The sequence below is a fragment of the Apaloderma vittatum genome, unplaced genomic scaffold, assembly GCF_000703405.1.
Source record: "Apaloderma vittatum isolate BGI_N311 unplaced genomic scaffold, ASM70340v1 scaffold23129, whole genome shotgun sequence".
Taxonomy (NCBI): Eukaryota; Metazoa; Chordata; class Aves; order Trogoniformes; family Trogonidae; genus Apaloderma; species Apaloderma vittatum.
In genome coordinates this window covers 70964-97617 of record NW_009734983.1, presented here as the reverse complement: position 1 = coordinate 97617, position 26654 = coordinate 70964, and the positions used below count along the sequence as shown (strand labels likewise).

The following is a 26654-nucleotide window of genomic DNA, read 5'->3' as shown; positions in this document are numbered from 1 at the left end:
CCGGCGGCTTTAGGTGTTCCATGCGCCCCATCTTCTTCCTCTCCGAAATGGATTTTACTCAGAGCAATTTGTTTGGCTACATAGAAGACCTGCAGGAACTAACTATTATAGAGAGGCCGGTGCGCAGGAGCCTGAAGGTACATGCTTGAAAATAGAACGATGCTTTAGAATCCGTTTGAAATCGAGCCTGTTTTATGTGTGCCCAGTTAATTGAATAACCAGTTTATTTTTTAAATCACCAGGATGCTAAAAATTGTTTTGAGTCATTTTGGGATAAACAGTGTCAAATTCTGTATGGCGGGGGCTTAATGTTTTCAGTCTAAGAATATTAAGCTGGGAAAAAATAGACTTAACTTAGGTCTTTAGATACGACTTGTTTGTACTTTAGTTGACTAATAGCGATAGTGCCTGACATGGAACTGCGCTTCGGTTACATCCCATCTTTTTCTGGTGAGAGATTTATTTGATTGAATTTGGAATGTTTGCTAGAGATTTCAAGGATTAAATTCAAATTACGCATGGAGCTATCCCTGGATATGTGGGGAGGAAGGGGTTGTTTTAAGAAGATTAAAATGATGAAATAATAAGGCGTTCTAAACTCATAATCTCTATTTCATGCTTGACAGACACCAGAAGAAATAGAAAGATTGACAGTTGATGAAGAACTCAGTGATATTGAAAGGGCTCTTTATCTCCTCAGGTATTCCCTAAAATTTAACTGTGAAGCCTTGTAGACCATCATGCTTACATACAGCTTTTTTAGTGCTTTACTCTTAACTCCTTTTATTTTGTCTTTCAATAGTATATTTTTGTTTGGTTTGTGGGTTTTGTTTTGTTTTACTTTCTTCTGTGTTAAATGTACAGGGAAGAGAAAATTAGGTACGGTAGTTCCTTAAAAATGCATAGAGGAGGATGCCTGCCTACATATATATACATTTCTTTGTTACAGAGTTTCTAATCTGGCCCTCACCAACACTGAGTTCTACTTCATCTTCTTTTTCCCTGCAGTTGATTTTGCAAGATTCCTGCGTGTTAACATTAAAAACACCAATCGTTCAGTGACTTCATATTCACTCTAAGGCATGAGCAGTTACCAGAGACTGATAACAGAGCTGTTTGAGCATACTGTATAGGTCTGGGCTTTCATAAAAGAAAGCTTGAGAGATGAATTTTATAGTCCTTAGGAAATACTATAGAAGATACTATATTAATACTTCCCCATGTTCTGTTTTTTCTTTTTATCTCCTTGCTCCTAAAAGTATTTATTTGCAGCTACTTGAGTAATTTCAATTTTGATAGCTTAAAATACAGCTCTTTCAACTACTGTGTAAGTCATCTTTGAGAGTACAAATGTTCTGAGGGATTTTGATTTGAACAGGCATTTTTAAACAATATCTAGTAATTGCAGAACCAGCTGCAGCTCCCTCTCAGTTTGCTTATTCTGCTATTTTAAGTGCTCTTCTAGTCTATGCCTGTCTTCAGTGTTTAGAGTAGATATTCTCAGCGCCTTAATTTTCTCTTTGAGGCATGTGGCATTATTTTTAGGCAAGCATTTTTGCCAACTGATACTGCTTTTGGTACTGACGAGGGGTTTTTTTGTGTTTTTTTTTTTTTTTATGCTGAACTTTATATTAAATAGTGGATTTCAGAACTTGCTTTGCTAATACTTCCTGTAGTCAAAGCAGTCTGTTGACTCTAGGGAAATTCAGAGGAAACAGTTTGCGTGTGATGCATATCATTGCAGAGGATGCTTATCAGTTTTGGTTTTACCTGACAACAATCAGCATAGTTTAATTTAATTATTTATTTTTTTAAACTTTCCCTATATGGCAGCAAATTTCTGTGCTCTTTTCCCCACTAAAGATCATATTCCAGCAAGATGTCTTTACTGGGCCATTGCCTTGTTAAAGGGTTCAACTTTATATCTTTCATCTTACTAATTGCTTTGCAACCTGACCTTGAACTTCTCCTGACATCTTCATCTGTTTTGTCTCTTTGAGCTGCTGTTCTGGGGACACAATTTTCTTTTCCCTGTGATGAAGTTTTCATTTTTCCCTCTGCATTGTCCTCATCGCTGAAAGGTAGCCTCATCTCTGCTTGATAAGCTTTTTGTAAGGCAATCACTAGCTGTGATTGTTCAGCTCTGTTATTACAACAATCTAGTGGAAGCTTTTGCTGTTCAGTAGTATATTGCCTACCCTGTACTGAGTGGAGTATAAGCAAACAGAGTTGAAAAGCTGCTTGTAATGTACAAAGGTATGTATTTTTGGCTGGTCTGGTGTTGTTTAATCCACTGTAATACAATACCCCTGCCTGTTTCTGTTTGACACTAATGTCAGTCTGGTCTTTTCATTCCTCGTTTTCTCACATAGATGCATTATTTGCTGTCCTTTAGGTTGTTCCTTATGTGAGACAAAACACAGTGCCTTTTCTGAAAATCCCACTGTAAAAACTGCTTTGGTGAGATTGAACCAAATTTTTAATGACGTCTGTGTTGTGCTCCACTTGGAAAGGATGATGCTATATCCATATTTATCAAAAAAGTAGGCAAGAACAGTAACAGAAAGAAAAATCTCTTACCTTAAATATCTACAGATAATGTTGAAACACTTAAATGTTGTGTCTCACTGTCTTTCATGTTGTCACTTATTTATGTAGCCCTAATCTACAAGTTGGAGATCTTTAATTTACTGAGGAGGATGCCTTTAGCATGGCTTGTACAGTACAGTGGAACTGACTAATACTGAGTGAAATCTTTGAAAGACCAAAAAGAGTCCTCACATTTTAATGGCTTTCATTCTGAACCAAAAGGCCCAACCACTTTCTTTTCTTTTTGTATTTTCCTTTGGCTCCAAAACTGGCGGCAACTTCTCTGCATGCTTGAACATGGATACTCTGGTCTGCTTACATGCAGAGTGGTTGTAGGTTTAGTAGATACTTGCTTTTTTCTAGATTTCTGCTTGTGGAGTTTTAAGTACATTGACATCCTGGCTGGAGGGAATAGTACAGCCTTTTGCTGTCTGACGTTTTTGGTGCCTAAATAATGGATTTTGTTTGTTTTGGGTTTTTGTTTGTTGTTTTTTTTTTTCACGGTGACTGATTCTTGCTATACTGTATGTATGAAGTGATATTGACTTCCCAACTGTCATCAGTTTCATCAGTTCATTCTTCTTTTTTCCACCTCTTGTATTAATTCTCATTTGCCAGTAATACTGTGGAGTTTCAGGCATTTTTGATAATCATTAGATGACAAAACAAATAATTTTATTTTGTATTTCACCATGTCTTGTCTGTCTGTATCTAGTCATGATGGATTATCATAGACTTTGTAAATTTCTGCTCATTGTCTTCTTATAAGTATGACATAAATCATAGAATCATAGAACAATTCAGGTTGGAAAAGACCCTTGGGATCATCGAGTCCAACCATTAACCCTACACTACAAGTTCACCCCTAAATGTATGTCTACAGATATTCTTAGCATGTGGTGAGTACATTGACACATTAATTCTGTTTGAAACCTCATTTTCACAGGAATGTGGCTTCATTTTAATTGGTTTTCTCTTGTTGCCTGGTGTAGTTTGATTTTACATTCTAAGTGCTAATTGTAATTTTGAGAATCCTAACAAGTTTTATATGTGTGTATATATATATAATTATTATTTTAGGGGATCACTTTGATTTCAGACTCCGCTTTTCTGCCAGTACTATTCTTCAGACAACTATGTAATGATGGAGATTGACAAGATGATGTGGCTAAAGCTGATAATTTTTAGTCAGATTAGTTTTTAGCCAAATCAACTCCTTGATTTGGCTCATCATGGGCATATACAAACAGTTGTAAAAGCAAAAGGAATAGACTGGGTAGCTCACCACTCTCCTGGTGGCCAGAGCAGGTTTAATATGTCATGAGCATAGGTGAACTTCAGCTTTAGATCGTTGTTCGCCAGAGTGGTGAGTTTTAATTAGGTAACATTCTGCAATTAGACGGAGCAAGTTCTAATTTGATAAGAATGTGAAGGGAAATTGAACTGTCATTTGTGGTAATCTCAATTAACCTTAATTCTAGTTGAGGAACTGGGCTTCCTTAGACCAGGTTGTCAGGGATGTTCATGAACTTGCCGTGGAAATGAAGTGCATTTAGGTATCTAAAGAGGGAAACGTACCTGAGTGTCTAGGATCTATGTTTTATAACTTTACCCTGAGTGCTTGGGGATTTCTGGAGGGTCTGACTGGAATCACGGAAGAGTTGTGTTCTGACTATTTTGGATCTTGCTGTCCCAGCAGAAGACAAAGGAGAGCGGAATAGCTATGTGCATCTCGGCCATGTTGGTTTCAATATTGTTGGCTTATTGTAAAACCATCAGCACATTGTGAAGGTGAAGGGCCTGGAGAATTAACTCTTAGGAATAGTGACTGAAGGAGCTGGGGATGTTTAGTTTGAAGAAGAGGAGGCTGAGGGGAGAACTTATCGCTTTCTACAACTACCTGAAAGGACATTGTAGAAAGGTTGGTGCTGGTCTCTTCTCACAGGTAATTAGCAACAGAACAAGAGGGAATGGCTTCAAACTGCAACAGGGTAGGTTTAGACAGGACATTAGGAAAAAATTTTCACAGATGGGATAGTCAGACATTGGAATAGGCTGCCCAGGGAGGTGATTGATTCACCTTCCCTGGATGTGTTTAAAGGTCGTTTAGGTATGGTGTTTGGGGGTATGGTGAGCTTTGTAGACTAGAGTTAATGGTTAGACTTGATAGTGTGGGTCTTTTCCAACCTGAATGATTCTGTGATTAAGACAAGCTGCCATATATTGCACTGAAGTAGCAAAAGAGTTTGTATTCCTCTTCAGGATGTCATGAGCTCTACCAAGATGGTGGCAATAAGCAGCTGAGGAATAGTAGATTTTATTTCTGCTGTGAATTTTTGCGAGTGGTCTTTGTTTCCTTGTTTGCTGATGTTTGGCTGATGTTATTACTTATTTTCAGTTGTCTTACTGTAACTTACCCTTTTATAGCATACAAACAATACCAAAACCCATATTCTTTCCCTGATAGAAATCTGGTGTGGATACAAAGATGCTTACTGGCATGCACACTGTAGAATGGCTTGTTTTCTGAGGACTTTTCTGATATATTTCCCTAGGGAGTTTACATTGTTGTGTGTAGTGTATTATTTTGTATTCAGCTACTTTCTGTTTATTTGTGCCTGCCTAGTATTAAAGCTTCCAGGCCTTGACATTTCTGTCATACTCAAAATAACAGAGTAGTAATGAGTTATCAAGATGGAAGATTGAATTATTCACCCTTTTGGGAACATGCTGTACTTGGGTTTTGGAGCCATCCCATCTCTCAGTTTAGAAAACAACACAATACCTCAACAACACATCTAGCATGGTTTTTGAAGATACAATTAGATACTCTATCTAGATTGGAAAGAATGCAGTGCCTCTAAACTTAGCATGTCTTAAAAAGTTGAATTTTATTGTATTGTAGCCAGCTTTGATTAGCTAGAGTATTCTCAAATTCTAAACAACTTTTTGTGCAATATATGTTGTTAATGTGAGTGCCAAAATCACTACTGTTTAAAGGATTTTTAATTTTTTCCTTATAGTTTTGAGTCTCCATCATGTTAAAGATTTTTTCTGTAAGTACAGGCACTCGGCTTCGAATTTAAATGAAAATGTTTGTGTTACATAATCATGAGAACTGGCTACTCTGTTTCAATTATACAGCTTCTGAATTTATGGTGCCAGTGCATACATAGTATATGAAAGACCTAGCTGTCGTGCTAAGAATTCTTCCAGTTATACTGGTGAGCTGTAAATATTAACACAAAAAGTATTTATTCAGTCTTTTTTTCCTGTCGTTTATTTTGTAAATTACATTACCAAAATTCTAATTCCTGATTCACTTAGTTGGATGGATAAATTAGTTGCATGACCTTGATTCTATTATACAACTAAATTAATATATATTAAATTGGTTCTTTCACCTTGAAGTGAAAGGTGTACCTGTAGCATTCTGAAATGATGCTAAGCCACATACTTCTATTAAAATTCAGATTTGTGCAAATAATTCCGTTGGTCATATTTGCTGAGTTGAAATGACAGCTGAAGGGCTACATGTAAATATACAGAGCAGAGTTAATATAGTGCTCTGAGAAACCTAGGGGAAAAAAAGAGAAAGAGGAGGGAGAAAAATCTTCATTTTAGTTTTCTTTTTCAGCCCACAGTCAGTGCAGAGAGGTGGCAGGGCCAGTCCTCTTGTGCTGCATTTGCCCCTGTGCCCCCACAGCACACTGGGGAATTGATCTGAAGAAAACCGTGAAAATAATGGTTAGTTTTAAAAAAGACCAACTATCTGACCCATTACTTTGTGCACCTGAGAAAAAAGCTCGGTGCCAGCACAAGAGAATCGGACAGGAGCGTGGGAGCAGTGCTCTGGAGTGGGTGAGATGGCTTGGAGATTTTGCACTGTGTTTGTCTGACTTGTGGTGTCCATGAGGCAAAGGTTTCCTGGTGCACAGTTTCTCAGTCAAGCCGAAGGAAGCTCTTCCTCTATCAGGAAGAGTCGCTCTTCCCTCCTTCCCTTACTGTGTGTTGCTGATAAATTTTGTGTGCCAGCACTAATGCTGTTGCAGCCATGCAGTCTTGGTTGGATTAGGGAAATGGTGCTATTTCTAACAAATTTTTCAGGTACCGGCTTCCAATAAAATGTGCAACTGCATGACTGCTCATGCTGCTGTGAGCAGAAATATGAGCAGAAGAAGTCACAGCTGGTAGATCACTCTCCCATCAAGAGCAGAACGGATTTAGTTCAGGTTATGCTAATCTTGAATCTATACTTTGAGTCTGTGAAGTCAAGTACTGGTTAAAATGATCAGAGTGTAAAGTTATCGGATGTAGTGTGTTCAGTAAGCCCTTTTACAGCAAATGAACCTTTGGAAATCTCATGAGAGTTGCAGTGTGTGAGATCAGTGGTAGTTCTTCCTTACGCATTGCCAAATTCTCTGCTGGAGATGTCAATTATATATATGTTTCAGAGCATCTTGGTGCATGACATGGTAAGGAGAAACTCAGTAGCAGTACAGATGCCTTTTTTAATAATAAACAGAACTGAAAGAACTGTGGGTTTTCCTAACTTCTAAAAATTGTTCTGTTGCCCTGGGAAAACCTTACCATGCTCTCTTAGAAAAGATCTGCATAGGAATATCCAACTAAATATTTACAAAGTTTCCTTTTTTCTACATGACAAATCCCATACAGGAATAGCATGTTGCCCAGCAGGAGACTGAGTTTGTTTCATTTAGATGAGCACTGGCATTTAATAAATAACTTTAACAACTGCACAGTTCATTTTGAGATGCCACATAATTAATGCATAAAGATTATTATAGCACCTTCTTTAGAAAGCTCCAAGCATTTATAACAACATTTTGTACTTCTAAATAGCTTTTATCCTCATGCTTGCTCAATATTGCTTATTTATGTTTGTATCCTTTGCCTGATTTGGCAAGACATAACAGTATTGCACTAGTTTATGTCAGGACATGGAAATGCATCTGGTGGAAACTGTGTGAGGGTATAGATGGGAAAATTCAATGTTTTGTGTTGGAATATATCAAAGCTACAAACTCCTCAAAGAGTGGGTCAAGCTGTCTGTTTATGGCAAGTGTGAGAGCACTTTGACACGACGGTGCCCTGTAATATAGTGACTGTCATCTACTAGCGACTGAAACAAGTATCTGGCAGATTTTCTTGTGAACTCCTGGTGCTTTGAGAACTACTTTGTTAAAGACATAGGGAGCTCTTCACACATCATGATGTGATGCTTCTGTGGCCCTGCACTCTGACTCTGCTTCCATTGTTGCTGACAGAGAGAAGAACCAGCAATTAGTACTGGTCCAGCTACTCTTCCCCTAAAAGCAGTTGTAGACATTTCAGTTTTGCGAGTATCAGGATAGTAGCAATCACCATTACCTGTCTCCAAAATCTAAGTACTCTGACACTCTTCAGAGTAATGATTCTTAGTGCTGATAAACCACTTCTTTTTTTTTTACGTTCAGAGTTCTTGTAGATACTCCTCTGAATCTCCACAAATTGAGGTAGATAACACTCCATTATATATTGATTCTCGTTGCTGCACTTCATGAACTTTGTGTGAAGGGAAGGTGTTTTACTGAGGTGAAATTCTGGTTATAATTTAAGGACTTGATGAACTAGGACTTGATGAACTAGGACTGCAGGCTTGGACCTGTATCTGTGCCTCAACTGATACAGGTATGACAGGAATAACTTGGAATGAGACAAGAAATAGCTTCATTGCAATTTACAATTAATTCTGTTCTCAGGGGTATACTTGTAGAACTATTTTATTTAGCTATTTTTAGAGTTAACTTTAGCAATATTAATGTTTTTGTCTTTGTTCCACTTGCTGGTAGTTTAAATGCCAACAGGGTGGCAAAATTACAGTGGATCTTTGTCAAGCCTCAGAGCCCAAAGCTTTATGTTACAGAAAAGAAACTAGGATTATTTCATCACTTAATTATTGATTTTTTACTTTTTATTTTTTTTTACACTGAGAAACAGAATGGGAATACACACAGTTCTTTAAGTAATTCGAGGTGGTCTCCATTATTGTTGAGTTCTTCTACTTTGGTACAGAGATATCTAATTTAATTTTATGGGGTCAGCTTTTTGTATAAGGAAAGTTCTCTGTAGGTCTTGAAGATAAACTGCAAAGGAGATTGGAAGTGCTTTTTACAGTGAGGATTTCTGTTGACATAGTCTGGCAACTGCTTAAATTATACACAGTTGTAGGACTCTGTGACTAAAGAAGGTCACTTCACATTCCACAATTGATGCCACAAGTGGCATCTCTAGTCAAAGACAGAGGAAATATTTTTAAAGATAGGCTAGTGATACAGAAATAACAAGAATCTTTTAATTTGAACATAATAGTGATGGGAATGCTGTGTGACAGAGTTGTTCCTGAAACTCACATTGAGAACTAACATGTCATTGTCATTCTTAGATCTCGATCCTCCCCCTCTGACTCTTAGAGCAGGTTGTGTGTGGGTCTTTCCAGTCTGAACCATAACATCAATGATTGTTCAATAACAATATTCTGTGTAGGCTTTGAACATAGGAGTTCTCTAACTCTTACACCTCAATCTGTTAAAAGTCATTTTGCATGGCTGCCACATTCACTGCAGTTCTTTAAGTTGCGACTCTCTCCATGAATAAGCTGGCTGGTCTCCTGGAGACGCTGTGTGACAAGATGGTGTCTTTCCCATTGAATGTTAATTCCCTGTAGCCTATTGGAATAACACCCTGTCTATGGGAGAAAAATGTCTTTCTGCTTTATGAGTCATAATAAAACAGAATTAGAAAAGAGGCAAAAAACCACTTGGAAATTTCTGCTAGATCTCTTGTATACGTTTGTCTGAGGCGTGCTTTATTGCCTCTGGCTGATACTTTTATACAAGCAGGAACGTGTACCAGATATTTCATACCTATGGTATTAGTTGATTGGACTTTTGATGATGTAGATATTTTTATTTAGATTCTACATTCTAGCTTTTTTTTGCATTCAAATGAAAGTTTCTGCGTTTCTTTTTGCAAAGCCTTACCCTACAAGGGGTTAGTTTTAAAGAATAAAAAAAAAACAGGCTGTGAATATATTCCTCTGTATCTTGGTAGCGGCTGTTTCAGGAGCAGCGTTCTTGATTCTATATTGCATGGCTCTGGGTTCTGACAATGTGTACAACTCTCATGTGCAGATTAGCTGACTCATTCCTTGTCAGCTTTAGCAATTCACAACGGGACCTAGGGGAATCGTTACGCTTTCTTGAACTTGTTTCTAACATTATGTCTTGCCCATCTACCTCATACCAGATTAGTGAATTTCAGATATCTACTCTTTCACTAACAGACTCTACAGATACTTCTCAGTTGTTGTATAATTTGAAAATTACATGCTCTTTGTTTACAGGAACATGCTACAGTGTGATTTTAGTCACAGTATTTCTCTAATTCTTCCTTTCCTGTTCTTTCACTGTTCTTGAGTTTACTACAGCATGAGAAAGTAAGATTCAGGGGATGTATAAGCAGGGGTAGATGAATTGACATGAATTGATTGCATCATTTTAAGTTTGTATGAATCTGAGCTGAGTATTGTAACTATGGGTCTTGTTTTATTGACTCTATCTACTTACAGTTGCCAGGAAGGTATCTCTATGTCTTCAGACACTGGTTTTTTTTTAAATTCACATTTTCTGTAAGATTACATAAATGTGACTGGCATCACCGAGTCAAAATAATATATAATGATGAAGAAAGACTGAAGCCTCAAAGAACATAATCTTATATTCTTTCTAGTGAGAGGGGGTAAAAAAGGGAATTTATCCATTCTTCTTGTCCTTACCTATCTTTAACAGAATTCTTCAGTCTTTGCAAATAGATCAATACAGATGTTTTTCCTAAGGCATTTTTTTCCACAGATTTTTAAAGTTAAATCTTCCACTTGATTGTGAAAAAAAAAATAGGATTTTTTTTTTCACGAGTACATCTTAAATCGTAATGATATAATATGTAACTTTGACTAGAATTGCAAAAGTTGCCACAGTGGTTGCTCTGGTAGTTGAGAAGTATGAGGAAAGGTATAAGCAGAAAGTCCTGTAGCCCGTAGGTTTTTTGCTTATAACAGTTTTACATACAAATTGTCAATTGTTCCCCTAGTAAGAAGGTTTGAATCTGCATTTCTTGAAGTAAAACCAGTGACTTAATTTGGGTAGGTATTAATTAGCTTTCCCCCCAGCGTCTATTGTTGAACAACAAAGAATGACATTAAGCATGAGAGCCATCAGTTTGTGCTAAGATTAAATGGGAGTTTTAAAAGCAGCTTTAACAACTTCTAACACATTTCTCTTTACCAGTTGGGAAAGAATAGAAAAGTTGAATTCAAGCTGGGTTGAAACATGGCTAACCCAATTGATAGAAACAGAGCTGCACAGGAGGAGAGATGCGGCTGTAATACCAGTACATGTTGCTTGCAAGGGGTTCTGTCTGCAAAATGGGTTGATTTACTGTTTGCCTGTGCTGCATGAGAAATGCAGTTGACCAGCCTGTGGACTGACTTTCCAAAGTAGTCTATATTTTTAAATGTTTTTTACCTTACCCTTTTTTTTTTTGCCTCTCTCCCTCCCCCTTCCAGTGAAGCTGCTCGGTGGTAACTTCTGTTACCAAGAGTGTAATGAGAAGGCTAAGCTGGGGACAGTAAGGAAATGCTTTACAAATGCTGTGTTTTTATTGTAAATATGAATTGATTGTATTGTCTCTGACAGAATAAACAAGTGTAAAAGAGAAATACAAATGACATCCGCTTTAATATACATATTTACATGGTAATGTTACTTACATTGTTGTGCAGGCCTGGAGACAAGAATGCTGGCTTTGAAGGGAGAAACAGAAAAGATGCCATTTTCACTGCTGAAATTGTAACTGAGCTTTTTGAGGAGGAGGATTTACGTCCATGTTAAATAGCAAAACATGAGTCACTGCCTCATTGCTGCTTGCACCAAAATTCTTCTGTTATAAACAGTTAATCTCTTTTACGTAATTTTGAAAAGCTCAGGATTAGGATACCTACTTCTCTGCCTTTTTGGAAGCTAGAAGTTATTAGGGTATAGTCTTCAGGGAAAGATTTTTTTACTTTTATTTTTTAAAAAATGCTTTTACAACTGCATCAAGTACTAACCACTGAATCAATGGAGAAAAAAATGATAACTGCTTTCAATTGACCTGCTTCTTTAGTACAGGTTTTAACCGTCTTACTCTTATCACTGTTTCAGGCCAATTGTATGTACATTTTAAGGGTTACTTTTAACTTCTTTTGAACCTTGCATGCCTGTTGTATTGCACACACAGAAAAGACTTGCACCATGAGTTTGTAATTAATGAAGAAGTGCATACTGATATGGAAAAACCAACTGTTAAGGGCAGATAAATACACTTGTGCTTTGATCACTAAACTGTCACACCTCTTTGAAGGCAATGTGTTAGATAGGTCAATAAAACTAACAACCTCTTACTTATTGCCAATTCTGAAGGCTTTAAATACTTACTTTTCCAGTGCCCCATCTTACTTCTTGATTAAACGAAGAGGAAGTTTTTGGGAGTTCTGTTGTGTATAATGCCCCACACATGTCAGAAGGACCTGCAAGTTGAGGAATATTCTAAATACATGTTACGTCATTTGAGGTTTTCATGATGCACTTGATGTGCTTTTTGGTGAAGGATGCAAACACTACGCATTTTTTTATTCTGTTGCTCCCCCTTTTTGAGTCTCACCTAGAGAAGACTAACTTTATTTTTCCCCAAATGCTACTCCTTCCCTTGCAAGTGCATGCGTCTTACTTTCCTTTTCTTTCCCATCATCCTTATGACTGAGAGTTTGCCTTACGCTCATTGTCTTCAGGAAACTGTACACTGAATACCAGAAGTATTACTCATGAAAAAAATACATTGTGTTAATAATTCACAATGAGTTTAACTAAAAATTTACTGACTCACAGTTAATTCTGCTCATTTTCAGTAACAAACAAACCGAAGGGGGAGGAAGGTGGTGTGCAAATGGTATTGTATCAATGGTTGCCTTTTACTATAACTCTGTTACCTTTGCTTCCAGAGAAGGATATGACACTAACGTAGTAAATAGATAAGCCAGATAATCTGGTGGTTAACACTGATATACTGTGAAGGATCTATGTAGTTGAGCATATGTGACACACATTCAAAAGAAAGAGATACTCTTTTCTTCCAGAGATGATTCTGAACTAATTTTAGGAAATGTAGGTGGAATTACTGGTAAATGCTTTATTTATTCTTTCCATTGCAGAATGTCAAACTCTTTTTTGAGATAATTGTACCGTTAGAAGTAATTTAAAATATGTGAGGAAAAAAATAGTCTAACAAAAGGCTGTTTAAAATCATTGTAGTGATTTTGAAGTTAGGGAACGTTATTGGGATTATAATTACCAAAACCTGGCTGGGCAGGCAGGAGTATTCTGATGGTGTGCTCATAATGGTTTTCACAGGAATGTAAATACAGATGAATTATCTGTATGTATGATGCTCATTTTTTATCTCTTGTTTGAAATTATTCTGCCAGAGACTTGGAAATTTGCAACACTTACATCATCACTTCAGTTTGTTTGTTATGTTAATTGTACTATCTGGTTTGATTATTTGCCCACTCTTAGCTGTATGTTGTCAGTGGAACAGATCACATGTGTTTCTGAGAGACATCTCTCTGACTCCTTTCGTTTTAATTAAGTTGCTGAATTTCATCCTATTTTCCAAAACGAACATCAGCCCAGTAAAGCACGTTTTTGTTCGACAGAACGTGAATCAGCAACAGCTTGGAATTGAAGTAATTTTTTGTTATTTGCATGTTTATCTCGGAAAGTTGCTTCAGATGAGTGAGAAAGTAAAATGTCAAACAGCTAACTCTAGTGTTAATGCTGATGCATGTAACTGCTACAGTCTGAAGTAGACATTCAACACTACTTGAAAATATTTGAGTAATGAACAGGTGGTGAACGAGCAAGGCTTTCCACTTCTGAGCTGTCTATAAACTAGCTTATATGAGTTCATAGTTTTGAGTTAGTTTTATAATTTATTTTTTCTTTTGAGTCACCAAGCCCATTGAGTATAACAGCAAAAATTTGGTAGAAATTTAGTGTTAACTGTTGAAGTCCTTCTAAGGTCATGATCAGATTTCCTTGGTTGGAAAAAAAGAACTGCTTTTGCAGCTAAGGCTTCAAAAGAGTTTCTAAAATTTCAGATGTATTTTTCAGTACCCACGATTTTACTCCCATATTTTTCAGATTGAAACATGAGCTCAACTTATGTTATTATACAGGGTCTCAATCTACTTACAATATCTCTATAGATATACTTCTCCTGAATATGGGGGAAGATGCTGTGAGCAATGGCTTCAAACCCTTGGATTCAATATCATTATCCTTTTCTATTTTTCCTTTCCTTGTGGCCTTTAATTCACTGTACTCATACACTTGTTCATTGTATACTCAGTGCACCTTACAGTGTCACTTCTGTTCTTTTACATTTGCATTTGCTTTTGATCCAATCTGTGTGATTTTGAAAATGGATGGTCAACTCATGTACAAATTTATGTTTGTCTGTGTTGTAGTGGTTGATGCAGCAACTTAGATTTTTTTTTTTTATGGGTCTTGCAAGCCTATTCTAAAAAGTTTGAATTTTTTGGAAGATGACTCAAAAGTCCTACTTGTACTTAGTCTTAGAAGGTTATTGTTATTTCAGGCTATTACCATGTTCTTCAATAGAAAACAAGCTCTTGGTTTTACAGAAATTACTTTCTTGTGAAGCAATGTCAGATATAGACAAACAGACGGGTAACAGTTGCTCTCCTAAACTTCAATGTGCTTTTCCTAATGGTATGCAGAGGAATTCTGAATGGAATTAGTATAGCATAGTTAAGTTTTGAATAAATGATTGAAGGAATTCATAAAGTGGGATGATGTGAAGGTAAATGGTACATCTGTTACACTAGTCAATATATCTTGAAAAAAACAGACACATTATTTAGACCTGCAAGTCCATCTCCTAAAGGAGGATTGAAATGTACAGATAGTGCTTTCTGGATCAAGAACCCTTAAGTATTTCTGAGAAGATTTTCATCAATTTCCACAACTATTAGTTAGGACTGCTGTGAAAAAGAAACAGCAAACACAGAAATTGATATGAGATGGAATATGTTCTGGCCAGAAGGGATGAGAATACATGAGAGAAAGACAAGTATTAAAGTGGGAGCTTTTTCGATCTGTAATGCCCCACACTTTTAAGAAGACTCGTAAGTAGATTTTAGTACTTGTTAGATCATTTGACAAAAAAAAATCCTTGCAAGAATACTTTTGAACAGACTAGTACCAGCTATCTCAGAAGAACTTCTACCTGAAAGCCAATGTGGTTTCAGAGCCAACAGGAGTACCAGAGACATTGTATTTGTTCTCAGACAGCTGCAAGGGAAGTGTTTGAACAAAAGACTCTATGTAACTTTCGTTGACCTTACCAAAGCTTTTGACACCGTGAGCAGAAAAGGCCTATGGCAGATCTTGGAACAATTAGGATGTCCTCCCAAGTTGCTCAAAATGATTTTCCTTTTACACGAGGATCAGCCGTGGCCAAGTCAGACATGGTGATGCACTCTCTTGTGTGAAACAAGGCTGCATTCTCGCACCCACTCTGTTCACGATCTTCATCATGGTGCTCCGAAGGGCTACGGCAGACCTCAATGAAGATAACGGCATTTACATCCGCTATCGTACTGATGGTAACCTACTCAACGTAAGGCGACTGAAGGCCCACACTAAGACCTTAAATCACCTCATTCACGAGCTGCTTTGCGCTGACGATGCCGCCCTCGTTGCTCACACAGAAGCAGCTCTGCAGCGCTTAACATCCCGCTTTGCAGAGGCTGCTGAGCTTCTTGGGCTGGAAGTCAGCTTGAAGAAGACAGAAGTTCTTTACCAACCTTCACCTCAGGAAGTCTCCCATCATCCCCACATCACCATAGGCAAATCAGAGCTTAAGTCAGTCCAGCAGGTCAACTACCTAGGAAGTATCATTTCCTCAGATGGTAAGATTGACAAAGAGATAGACAACAGGTTAGCAAAGGCATACAGAGCTTTTGGAAAACTCTGTAAAAGAGTCTGGTGCAATAAACACCTGAAGAAAAGTACAAAGATGAGTGTCTACAGAGCCATTGTACTGTCTGCTCTTTTATATGGGTCTGAATCATGGGTCATCTACCACTACCACCTGTGACTCCTTGAATGCTTCCACCAGCGCTGCCTCCGTACAATCCTAAACATCCACTGGACTGACTACGTGACTGATGTTACTGTCCTTGAACAGGCAGGGGTCACCGGTATTGAGGCCGTGCTGCTGAGGATGCAGCTGCACTGCGCAGGGCACATCTCCAGGATGGAGAATCACCACCTCCCTAAGGTTGTGCTCTGTGGTGAACTCACCACCAGCTGCCTCAACAGAGGAGATACAAGGACTTTCTGAAACAATACCTCAGTTTTGGCCATACTGACTGCCATCAGTGGTCCACTCTGGCCTCCAATCGGGAGACGTGGAGACACACCATCCGTAACGCTGCTGCCTCCTTTGAGAACACACGTAGAATTAGTCTTGAGGAGAAAAGACAACGCAGAAAGAACCGTGCCTCGCCAATACCACCTAAGGAGACTTTCCGCTGTGCCTTTTGCAACCGGACTTGCCTATCCCACATCAGCCTTTTTAGCCATCACCGTGCTTGTAGCAAGTGTGGGTAGAACCCTTCCCGTATCTTCGTTCGCGAAGCCTAGCCACGATGATGAGATCATCTGAAGTGCTCATCTCTTTCATGCTGCAAATAGCTAACTCTGTGGATACACTGATACAACAAATGAGACTGGAGGATGAAAAGAGATCCTGTGTCTAAATTAGACTATAAGACAAATTTAGGTCAGCAGAAGTAATTTACCCTTCTAGAATTTGGTTAGCCATCTGTGATTTTTTTTTTTTTCCCTCCAGCTTTCTGTATAGAAAAATTACAGGCCTTGTAGTTTTCCAGAATTCTTCTTATATCATATAATGCATGCTGTGAAGTGACAAATCTTGTTGAAAGTGAAAATTATAATTTCTGAGTCAGTGAATGAGAACTGGGCAGAGAGTAAAATAATATCAGTTGCTAGCTCCTAGGAGTTGGAAATTGCAGTATCTTGATCCTGGAGTGAAAAGACTGATTTTACTTTTCAAATTTAGACTCAAAAAATAGCAGGGTGAATTCTACCCAGAGGCCATACAAAATGCAGTACATGTTATAAATCATCTAAAGAAGAGAAAACACACACCTTCTAGGAAATAGTAATGTTGATACTACGGTAATATTTGAGAGGAAGAATGTGTTCGTTTGAGGGCCTTATTATATTCTTGATTTATTTTTTTTTTAATTCAAGGGAGAAAAGTTTAATGTTTCCTTGTAGCAATTTGTGCCTAAACTGACAAAACCTGATGATACTAGGAATAATGAAGTTATTGTGTCATTATAGTACATTTGTTCTTGCTCAGAAACAGAAAGGAGTATTTGTATGAGCTATAAGTCCTTTTTCTCTCTGACAGTTGTTCAGCAAGCAAACAGAAATAAGAAACTTCAGTTGACCGAGCTGATCCTGATAAATAAAGTTACCATGCATACAAAACCACTGGACAGCTAAAGCTGAGTTTTCCATTCTTACTTTAATGGCACTAACAGTTTCATGTGTAGTGGTGCAATATCAGATTAATTTCTTATTTTTTTAATTCATAGATTTTATTCAGGTGTGCCATAAAATTACCATGAGCATATACTTGAAGTAGAAGATCAGGATGAGATAGTGGTTTTGCAAATGATATTTTAATTGATAAGGGTTACAATGTCAATTGCAAGGAGACGTTCATACTGTGGTATTATCAGGACTTCTGCCATTGTGAACACAGATATTTTATCAGGTGTTACATATTCAGATTAATTTTATTCAATTTTATTTTCATCAAAAATTACAGAAACCTGAAAATAAACTTTCTTCCCTTTATTTGCTCAGGCTATACAGGTAGTGGAGGAAGGGAAGGGTTAAAGGGCAGAGCTACTTTGGCTCCATCATAGTCTTGGACTTAGTTACAACATGGTTTATATCCTCATTCTAGAATCTTACCTGTTATCATAATTCATGTATATGAGGGCTTGCATACATAAATATTATAGTGTATTAGTACATACAGAAAAGACCATTGGCTTCTAGGACCGTTTAGATGAATTTTGAGGTTGTTACATACAGTGCTTAGCTAGGTGTCAGCTTCAAAAGGTGTTCTGAGAGTGAAGAGCTTAGGAGCCCTAGTACTGTTTTTTAGTACATAAGATTGGTTTAAATATATAAAATAGTTAACACGAGCCATAGATTTATAATTATGTATGTATGTGTGTCCAAATGAGTAATGTTTTTTAAATTCTTGTATGAGCATGTTTTGAGAAGGAAGCCTCTCCTTTTTTAGTAGTTACCGTATAATGCCAGAAATGTAAACAGTTTGATACAGCAGATATCCAATTTTAAAAATATATCCCAAATATCTTGCGTATCTTTGCAGTTTCAAGTCCTAGGGAAAATTTTTAGATAGTACATCACTTTGATTTCAGATACTTTTACTTGACGTTTGCAGCATGGTAGAGGATAATGTACAATTTTTTACAGCACTCATGGTCTGTAAAATCTCCCTTGTAATATATAGTTTCAAGAGTGTGTTTGTATTTGTACAGCTCATGGTTCTCAGTGTTTGTTCAGCTCAGGCTCTTAAAGGAAGTTACTGTGTTGAAAGGACAGAGCCTTATGTAGGGCTGGTTTAGTTTATAATAAATACAATGTACGTCAAATAAATGTTCAGGCACTGCTGTTACATAATTTATGCTTACAGAAGTGTACTTGAAATGTAAGGATACATAACATGAAATAAAAGTGGTAAAGGATTGTCCTTTTACAGAAAATACTCTATTGTGTTGTCAAAGGAGTGTTCACCTTAAAGTGAAAATTACTTCTAAAATGACTCATCAATATCTGTGTTTTCAAGATGTTTTTCCCCTTTCTAGACTATTCCCCCTTTTTGTTACCCAAACCCTGCAATTACACAAAGATAAAATTAAAATTGCTAGTTTTTACTTAGCAAGAATAGCGCATAGGAAGCAGATAAATTTTAAGTCTCTGTCTATCTGTCTGTGTAGGAAAGATTGCCATATAAAAATTTTCTTATTACAACTAAAGAAGATTCTCTAAGGAAGTTGTATGGGCCAAGTGCTTTTATGTTATTGACAGAAATATTTATGTAGATTTCTACTTTGCCTTGGCAACCAGTATATCGTACAGGAGAACAGAAATCCTGGAAGGAGAGTTGTTACTGAATCATTCTGAATAGGACAAATCCTATCAGATAGCAAGGTTTTATACAAATAGGAAATTAAGTTTAGGATTTACAAATCACAGTCACAGAATAGTTTATGCAGTTGGGGATCTCTGGAGGTCATTTGGTCCAATGCCCTGCTTAACAGGGCCAACTTCCAAGTCTAACGTAATTCAGTGCTATATCAGGTTGCTCAAGACATTGTCCACATGAGTTTTGAATGTTTTCAAGAATTCCCCCTACCTCCAGGCACCCTTTATCAATGTTTGACAGTGTTCTTTGTGAATTTATTTTTCCTGATGCCTAACTAGTTATCAAACACTTTACTCATTTTTATCTTGTTACTCTATTCCCTCACCCATTGAAGTTGGTAATTTTTTACTTCTGTTTTCAATAAATGCAAATTTAGGCTGACATAGAATGCTTTCGAGTCTTGCACTGAAAATACAATCACTTGTGAGGTGTTAACGCTGTAATCCCCTGCAGCCATCCATCAGAGCTTCTAGGTTTTTAAAAAACGAAGTTACGCAAAGCATGGACTTCAGTGGTTGGTTCAACAGTGGCTGTTTAGCAAATAATTTTTGCTGAACTGATACAGTTTGCCACAGTTTTAAAGAAAAGTCAGGTCATAAACACAGTGCTTTAGTTATAGCTTGGGTAAACATCGTACCTCAGTCCTCTGTATTCTGCTCCTGTCGTCACGTTTTTCAGTCTAGTGCAAATGAAGGAAAGTAAGTGAAGGAGAGGTAAATCTATCTTCTCTTTTTCAAACTCATTTGAGGTAGTATTCTCTTGGGGAACATTCAGTGACTAATCTTCTTTCTTCATGCTGTAGAAGGAGCTGTACTCCTTCATTCCTTTTCCAAACAGAAATGTTGCTAATTGAGTACCCAGGGACTTTTAAAGCTTTTTTGTTCTTATTTTGCAGAATTTGTTTTAAGAATGCTTTAAAAATTAAACTCAATTTGAATTTTTAAGCATCCATTTAAAGTAGTTATTTTAAATATAAGAAATCTTATTGTCTGACCTGAGCTTGCTTGAAGTTTGAAAACCTGGAAACACCTATACTGAATGTAATCATAGAGTCATAGTTTAGTTGTGGTGGGAAGGGATGTCTACTCAGAGCAGTATCAGTGAGAGCGCTATATTCAGGGTCTTGTCCTGAACTTGGGGTTTTGAATCCTAAGGATGGAGACTCTACTACCCATATGGGCAGCTCATTCCAATATTTGAAACTGGCATGAAACAATTTTTATTTTTATTTTTTTTTTAAGATTTAAATTAAATTTCCTGGAATTGAACTTGTCTCTACTGCCTCGTATTGTCACTAGGCACCACTGGGAAGAATCTACCTCTATCTTATATCAGATTTTATACATATTAAATAAGGCCCTCAAGCCTTCTCTTTGTGAGATAAAAAATCCCTGTTGTGTAAGCTTCTGCTCAAATATTAGATCTCTTAATCATTTTAGTAGTTCTTTGATGGACTCCTTGCCATCTAGCAATGAGCTTCATGTGCTGAACAGAGAAGAGTAATCGGCTCCCTTGAGCTGCTGGTGATCCTCTGTTTGAGGTCTGTGTTGAGGCAGCACAACTCTCTGGTCTATCAGCCCCTCCTCCTGGCTTTGTGTCACTGGTATACTAGCTTAGGATGCACTCTGTCCCATAATCCAGGTCATTAATGAAAATGTTGAATAATATTGCCCCGGTGTAGACCCCTGAGGTAAACCACTGTAAGCTTGATAGTTCAGGCAGTTTTCAGTCCATACCACTTTCCATTTATCTAGCTTGTACTTCATCAATTTATCTATGAGAATGTTACAGGAGACGCTGTCAAAAGCCTTGCTGAAATGAGTTCAGCAACTTCCACCATCCCAGCCAGTCATCTCATTATAGAAGCCTGTCAAGTTGGCTGATCAGGCATGGTTTGCCCTTCACAAATCCAGGCTGACTACTCCCAGCCACTTCGTCTGTTTATAACTGGTTTCTAGGAGGATTTGCTGTAGTCTCAAGGCAGTCCCAGGTATAACGTAGACTTCCGTTTTATGAGGGTAGAAGGATCAGGTAAAACCAAAGGTAGGAACTGGAGGGAGGAGGCTCAGCGCTCATGGCTAGAGCAGCTCTTGTGCCGCTGGCTGGCAGCGAGTAGCTGGTGTTGCAGGAGCAGGACGCGTTAGGACCGATGTGTTCAGCCGTGACAGCTTTCCCTCCAGGTTGAGGATTCCCAGCCTTGTAAAGTCACTGGGATCTTCTGCAGGATGAACTCAAAAAATGAGTCCTGAAGTTTTATGTTTAAATGGTGTTATCTGTGTGGATTTTGCTAGTACAAAAGGGATTGAGCTAAATTGCTTCTAAGTATAGGGCTCTGTTGAGTTCTTCTATAGTTAGCACTGTTAATAAAAGAATAGTACCTTCATTGCACTGAGATTACTGTGACTGAAGAAAAGATTTTGCTTTTATTTTAATGTATTTATTAGTACAAAAATGTCTAAATCTGAGCATTTAGCAATAATTCACTATAATCCTGAAGTCTAATATTTAAAGAAAATCTATGATGCAGCTCCTTTGGTAGACATAGAAGAAAATTCTTCTGCAGTTGGAAAATTACAGGCTGTGTAGGTGTTGAAATGCCTCCTGCTTCACATTCTTAATTGGCAGCAAGCCACATACTAAGCTTTTCTAGTTTAAAGGGAAACACTCCCCTTTTCTCTTCCCATTTCTGATGGATAAAGGTTGCATTTTGGTTGCATTTTTTAGCAGTTAGGATTTCTTCTGCCTTGATAGAAAATGAATAAAACTTTAAGTAAAATAGCTTCTCCAAGTTACCTTGACCTTTTGTGTTATTGCTGGATAATACAGAGGTATGCATCTTGTCCTTCCAGGTTGTATGGTAAGAAGTTGTGGGTCTCCTCCACCTTGTAAACCTTGTCCACTCCAAGAGCTCTAGGGTTCTCTGTTCTACTTTAAAGCTTTGTTGAAATTAATATGTGATACTTGAAGAAATCTGCCATAAACATGAAAGGCTTTAATATTCATGGCTTTAGATACTAAAATGATTTTGAATAATGCAAAAATACTGCAAGCTATAAATAGATCAGTTATTAATCATTAGTTTAAATCCATTTTCAGTGGTTGACAGTCCTTTCACTGCATTTGGATGTTACCAGAAGATGTATTTTTATTGAGAGAGCTCATACATGTTTACCAAATAAGATTGCCAGATATGAAAATCAGGCTGAAAACCTGTACTCTCATCCATTCTTGCTAGTTTTGAATGGCTTTGGTGTTACTTTGCCCTGTCAAAACATCAACGTCCCTGTGTTAACAGACAACAGTTAAAAATATAGAGGGGTTTATATGGTAGTTCGCCAGAAAATTGATTCCTAATACTTTTTAAGAGAGTTGCATCAGCTTAATTTTACATCAATTGTAGTCTGAACAGAGGATTAAAAATCTACAAAAATACTGATACATTTTCTCAGTTGCAATACAAACTGTGTTTAAAAAAAGCATGTAGTACTGGATTAGTAATTAGTAATTCCTGAAGATATATACCAAAAGAAAGCGATAACCCGTGTTCAAAAAATACTGGAAATGGTGATTGCCTTTATGCTCTGTCAAGCCTTTTCCTTTTGACCTTTCTGAGTTTTTTTTTAATTAATGTTTTTGTTATCGCACTCTGATGTTTGAATTGCAGTGGGGTTTTTCTACGTCTGTGTTGAGCGCCATCCCCAGCTGTAATCTTTGTTTGCTCTTTTTTTTTGTAAGCGTATAAGCACAATAAAGGCGAAGTCTCTGCTCTGGGAATCATTCCCAGAACGTTGCAGCTCACGTGACAGCGGTGTGTCATACGGTGTTCACACCTTTCTGCTCACTTGTTAAACATCTTAGAAGTAAGGTGTATATGGTCCATTAAAGTAAAGGCAAAAGTATTGATTCCTGGCATTCGTGGGGTGTAGCATCCATTCAGAACAATTATTGCCATGACTAAGTTTGTATTGCATCTTTCTTGATTGATCTGGAACTTAGGGAAGTAGGAATCTTTTATTTTGTCCCAAATTACTGATATTAGTTAGGTGCTACAATCACACAAGCATTTCTGAAGACGTTAATTCAAGTTCAGATGAGAAAGTTCTTCACTGAGCGGGTGGTTGCTCACTGGAACGGGCTCCCCAGGGAGGTGGTCACGGCCCTGTGAGGAACGGAGAGTTGGACTTGATAATCCTTATGGGTTCCTCCCTGCTTGAGATATTCTGTGATTCTGATGCATTACTATTTGAGAAACCGATGGAACTACTGGCAGCGGTGAAGTTTAGCATCAATTCGAATATCTGCAGGACCAAGTCTTGTGTGTCTGTGGGCAGGAGCCGTCGTTTACTTACAGGGCAGGTTCATGCCGGAGAGCCAGGCCTTGTGTCGGCCTTTATAGGCAGCAGAGGGAAACAGGCAGTTCAGAGACATCGTTCATGTCGCCTGCTTAGGCTGAGATAAATTGCTCTTTTTTAGTAATGTAGTGCTGTTTATCTCCATTGATTTTAGAGCAAAATTATCTTGGAGGCAGACACACACAATTTAAGACTAGGTTAATTTCATCATATGCACTTCAGGCACGTACTTTCAAGTTATAGTCACAGACTGTACAAAAATGAGATGTATCTGCCATAGGACATTTACGTTTTCTGGAAGGGGAAGGTTTTGTAGGGGCAGGGGTTCTCCCATGTCAAGACCCTTACACAGGGTGACAGTTTGTGGTTGGTGAGCAAGGTAATTACACCCGTCCGCGGAATGGAAACCGAATGCTGAAGTGACCTGGGAGGTGTGTGACTCTCCACCTCGCAAAGAGGATTTGATTTCTGAATTCCTTGCTTCCTACCTGTACTTAATCTTCCAGAATGTACTACCTACCCTCTGATATGACGGATTTTCTCTTTGAGGATAGCGAGGAATGCTTTATTTTCAAAAATACAAGGAAATTGCAATTTGCTGAAGACGATTAAGCTAATGTTAGTGATACCTAATAGTTTTTATATTTTCACTGGGAAATTAGAAAGTGCAAAGAATTAAAACATTCCCAGTAGGATGTCACAGTGTTTCGGTTGGGGTATTTTAGTCTGTGTTGATTTTAACCAAAGCTTTTACTTTTACTACTTGCTTACTATACAAACATATCCCCATTTTTAAACACACACTCATATGCATTTAACAAAATAGATTAAAATTGTCCTGCTTGATGGCACCAGTGATTTAATTTGATCTACCGAAAGATGCGAATGTTGAGGATGATGTGTAGCCTTAATGTCTAAAGATCTTTTCGGATCTAAATGCTCTGTGTCTAACTGTCAATTCCCTGATACACTTCAGAGGTAGAACAAAACTGGAAGGTGGTTGTGCAAATCTGCCCTGTGACCAGTTTATCTACCTAATCCTCTTCCCAAGCTCACTTGTTTCACTAAGAAAACGTGGAAGACAATGGGATGGGGAGTGGTATATGGAAGTATTTAAAAGTAGTTTTACTATGAATTTCTTCTAAAATTATGTGTACAATAATAGTGAGCATTTAATTGTAATGTCGCACTGAGAAAAATGTTTGCATATGTATGCTTAAGCTTTGCATGCTTTTTTAAAAATGAGCTGCTTGGCTGTTGGAACAAATCTGAATTTGTTTAGCAGAATGGATTGTATGCATTTAAACAGGAAAAGGGATGTGTTGACTTTTAGTTTTATTTTTAATTTTGGCATCCAGACCCTTTCTGTTTCTGTTCTAGAAGATTATCCACTTGGGTAGTTCGTGTTTTCATCTCATTCTTAACTGCTGCCCACTGTTTTCCTCCCCTCCTTTTGTTTTCTCTTTGTCTTTCTTTTTTCTTTTTCAGTTGAGGAATACTACTGAGAGAGACAGGATGAAGGAAAACATATAAGATCTGTAATCTGTATAAGTTTTTGCATCTTTCTTTAATTGTGTTTGTCAATATACATCTAACTGTTCTTTGAAAAGGAAAAAATGGTAGATTTCTGTTAAAAAGTTGTGACTTGAATGTCATTTTCATTTATGTCTAATATTTGTCCTCTTCCTGTGCTCTGTCACTTGTATCTGTTGTAAGAGCTTCCACAAAACCACTGCCGTAATCATCCAGTTTGAAAAGATCCTTCAAGCATTTTATATTTTTTTCCAAAGCTAAACTAAATATTAGAACGTTCCATCTTAGAAATTATACATAACAGCTTTTATGGTTGATATTTTTTAGTGTTGTTTTCCATTACATACTATATAAAAAAAGAGTAATGCCTCTCTTGAGTTAGTATATAAATAACCTGGATAGTGTGGATTTGTTGGGGTTTTGGGTTTTTTTATATGAAAGCCGAGAGAGCTCATTACCATTATCGAGAGTAATGTATTATATATGTATGTATTTATAAGTTCTGGCCAGGATATCCAAGGAACAAGTGTAGTGGCAAATCTCCCAGTCCTGATGCGACAGAATCCTGCAGAAACACTTCGTCGAGTTCTACCAAAGATCAGAGTAAGTTGTGTGTCATGAGGCTTGAATGTATCTTTCTCTGATGTTATAAGTGTTTTAACAGAGGCCAAAAGATCCCACTTCTGTTGCAAACTCACTCTCTAGGAGAGGTATGTCCAGTAGATCTTATGCATGAAATTCACTGAATTTACGAAGTATTGCAGGTATAATATTTTTTGGAAAATGTTAGAACAGGAGAAGAAATCAGAATTAATATTATTTACATATTCTAAAGATATGAGGAAGAAATTTTTCACAGTGAGGGTGGCAAAACACCCTGGAACAAGTTGTCCAGAGAGGTGGTGGAGGCCCCGTCCCTGGAAGAGTTCAGGGTCGGGCTGGATGGGGCTCTGAGCAGCCTGACCCAGTTGAGCATGTCGGTGCTTACTGTAGGGTAGTTGGACTAGATGACCTTTAAAAGTCCTTTTCAGCCCAAAACATTCGATAATGCTATGATTTTAATGAAGATAAAGCTATCTCTGTTTTTCCACTCTTTAAGCTGTGGTTTAAGGAGCAGTTTCAGCCAAGTACGAACAAACTGCATCTCATACACAAATGCAAAGCCTAAGGACAAAAGGACCTCCAGAGGTGTCCTCCACCCTCAGCCATTCTCTGATTCTGTGACTATCAGACATCACCTTTCAACTTCATTTTATCTCCTGAAGTTTCTGTGATTCCAGGAGAATCCTGTTTCTTAAGAGGAGCTGTTCCAACTTATGTGTGATTATTTAAATTCAGCAAATGATAAAGAAAGAGCTGTCCTCAGAACTGAGGACTAGTATAGACTGACACATTGATTGGAAACCATTAAAGTACTTCTAGTTATCGTATTCTGTGCTATAAGATGCAAGTCTGTAGGCATTTTGTTTAAATATATATATGTGTATAAAACAATGAGGAAAAAAAAAATGACTTGAAATTGCAAAATAATTGAAAAGCCTTTAATTTACACCAAGTTTCTGCGGTTACTACTACGTGTTATTCTGACATTCCTAATGCATTCTTTCCAAAACCAGCCTTCTGGCCTCAAGAAAAGTTGTTTTGTTTTTTTTTTTAATTTATTTTCTGTTTAACATGAATCCATTTTTTTTCTCTGAGCTTCTGCTTTGAGAGCAC

General features: G+C 37.5%; 1 protein-coding gene across 1 annotated transcript in view; it reads left to right on the top strand.

The window, feature by feature from the left end:
* The first annotated feature begins 20 nt into the window (after positions 1-20).
* The window catches only part of PPP4R4 (protein phosphatase 4, regulatory subunit 4), a 65256-nt gene continuing 38622 nt past the window's right edge, over positions 21-26654 (top strand). The window contains 3 exon segments of the mRNA XM_009876459.1: positions 21-137; positions 627-700; positions 25439-25541. Coding sequence (XP_009874761.1) covers positions 21-137; positions 627-700; positions 25439-25541 — 294 coding nt within the window.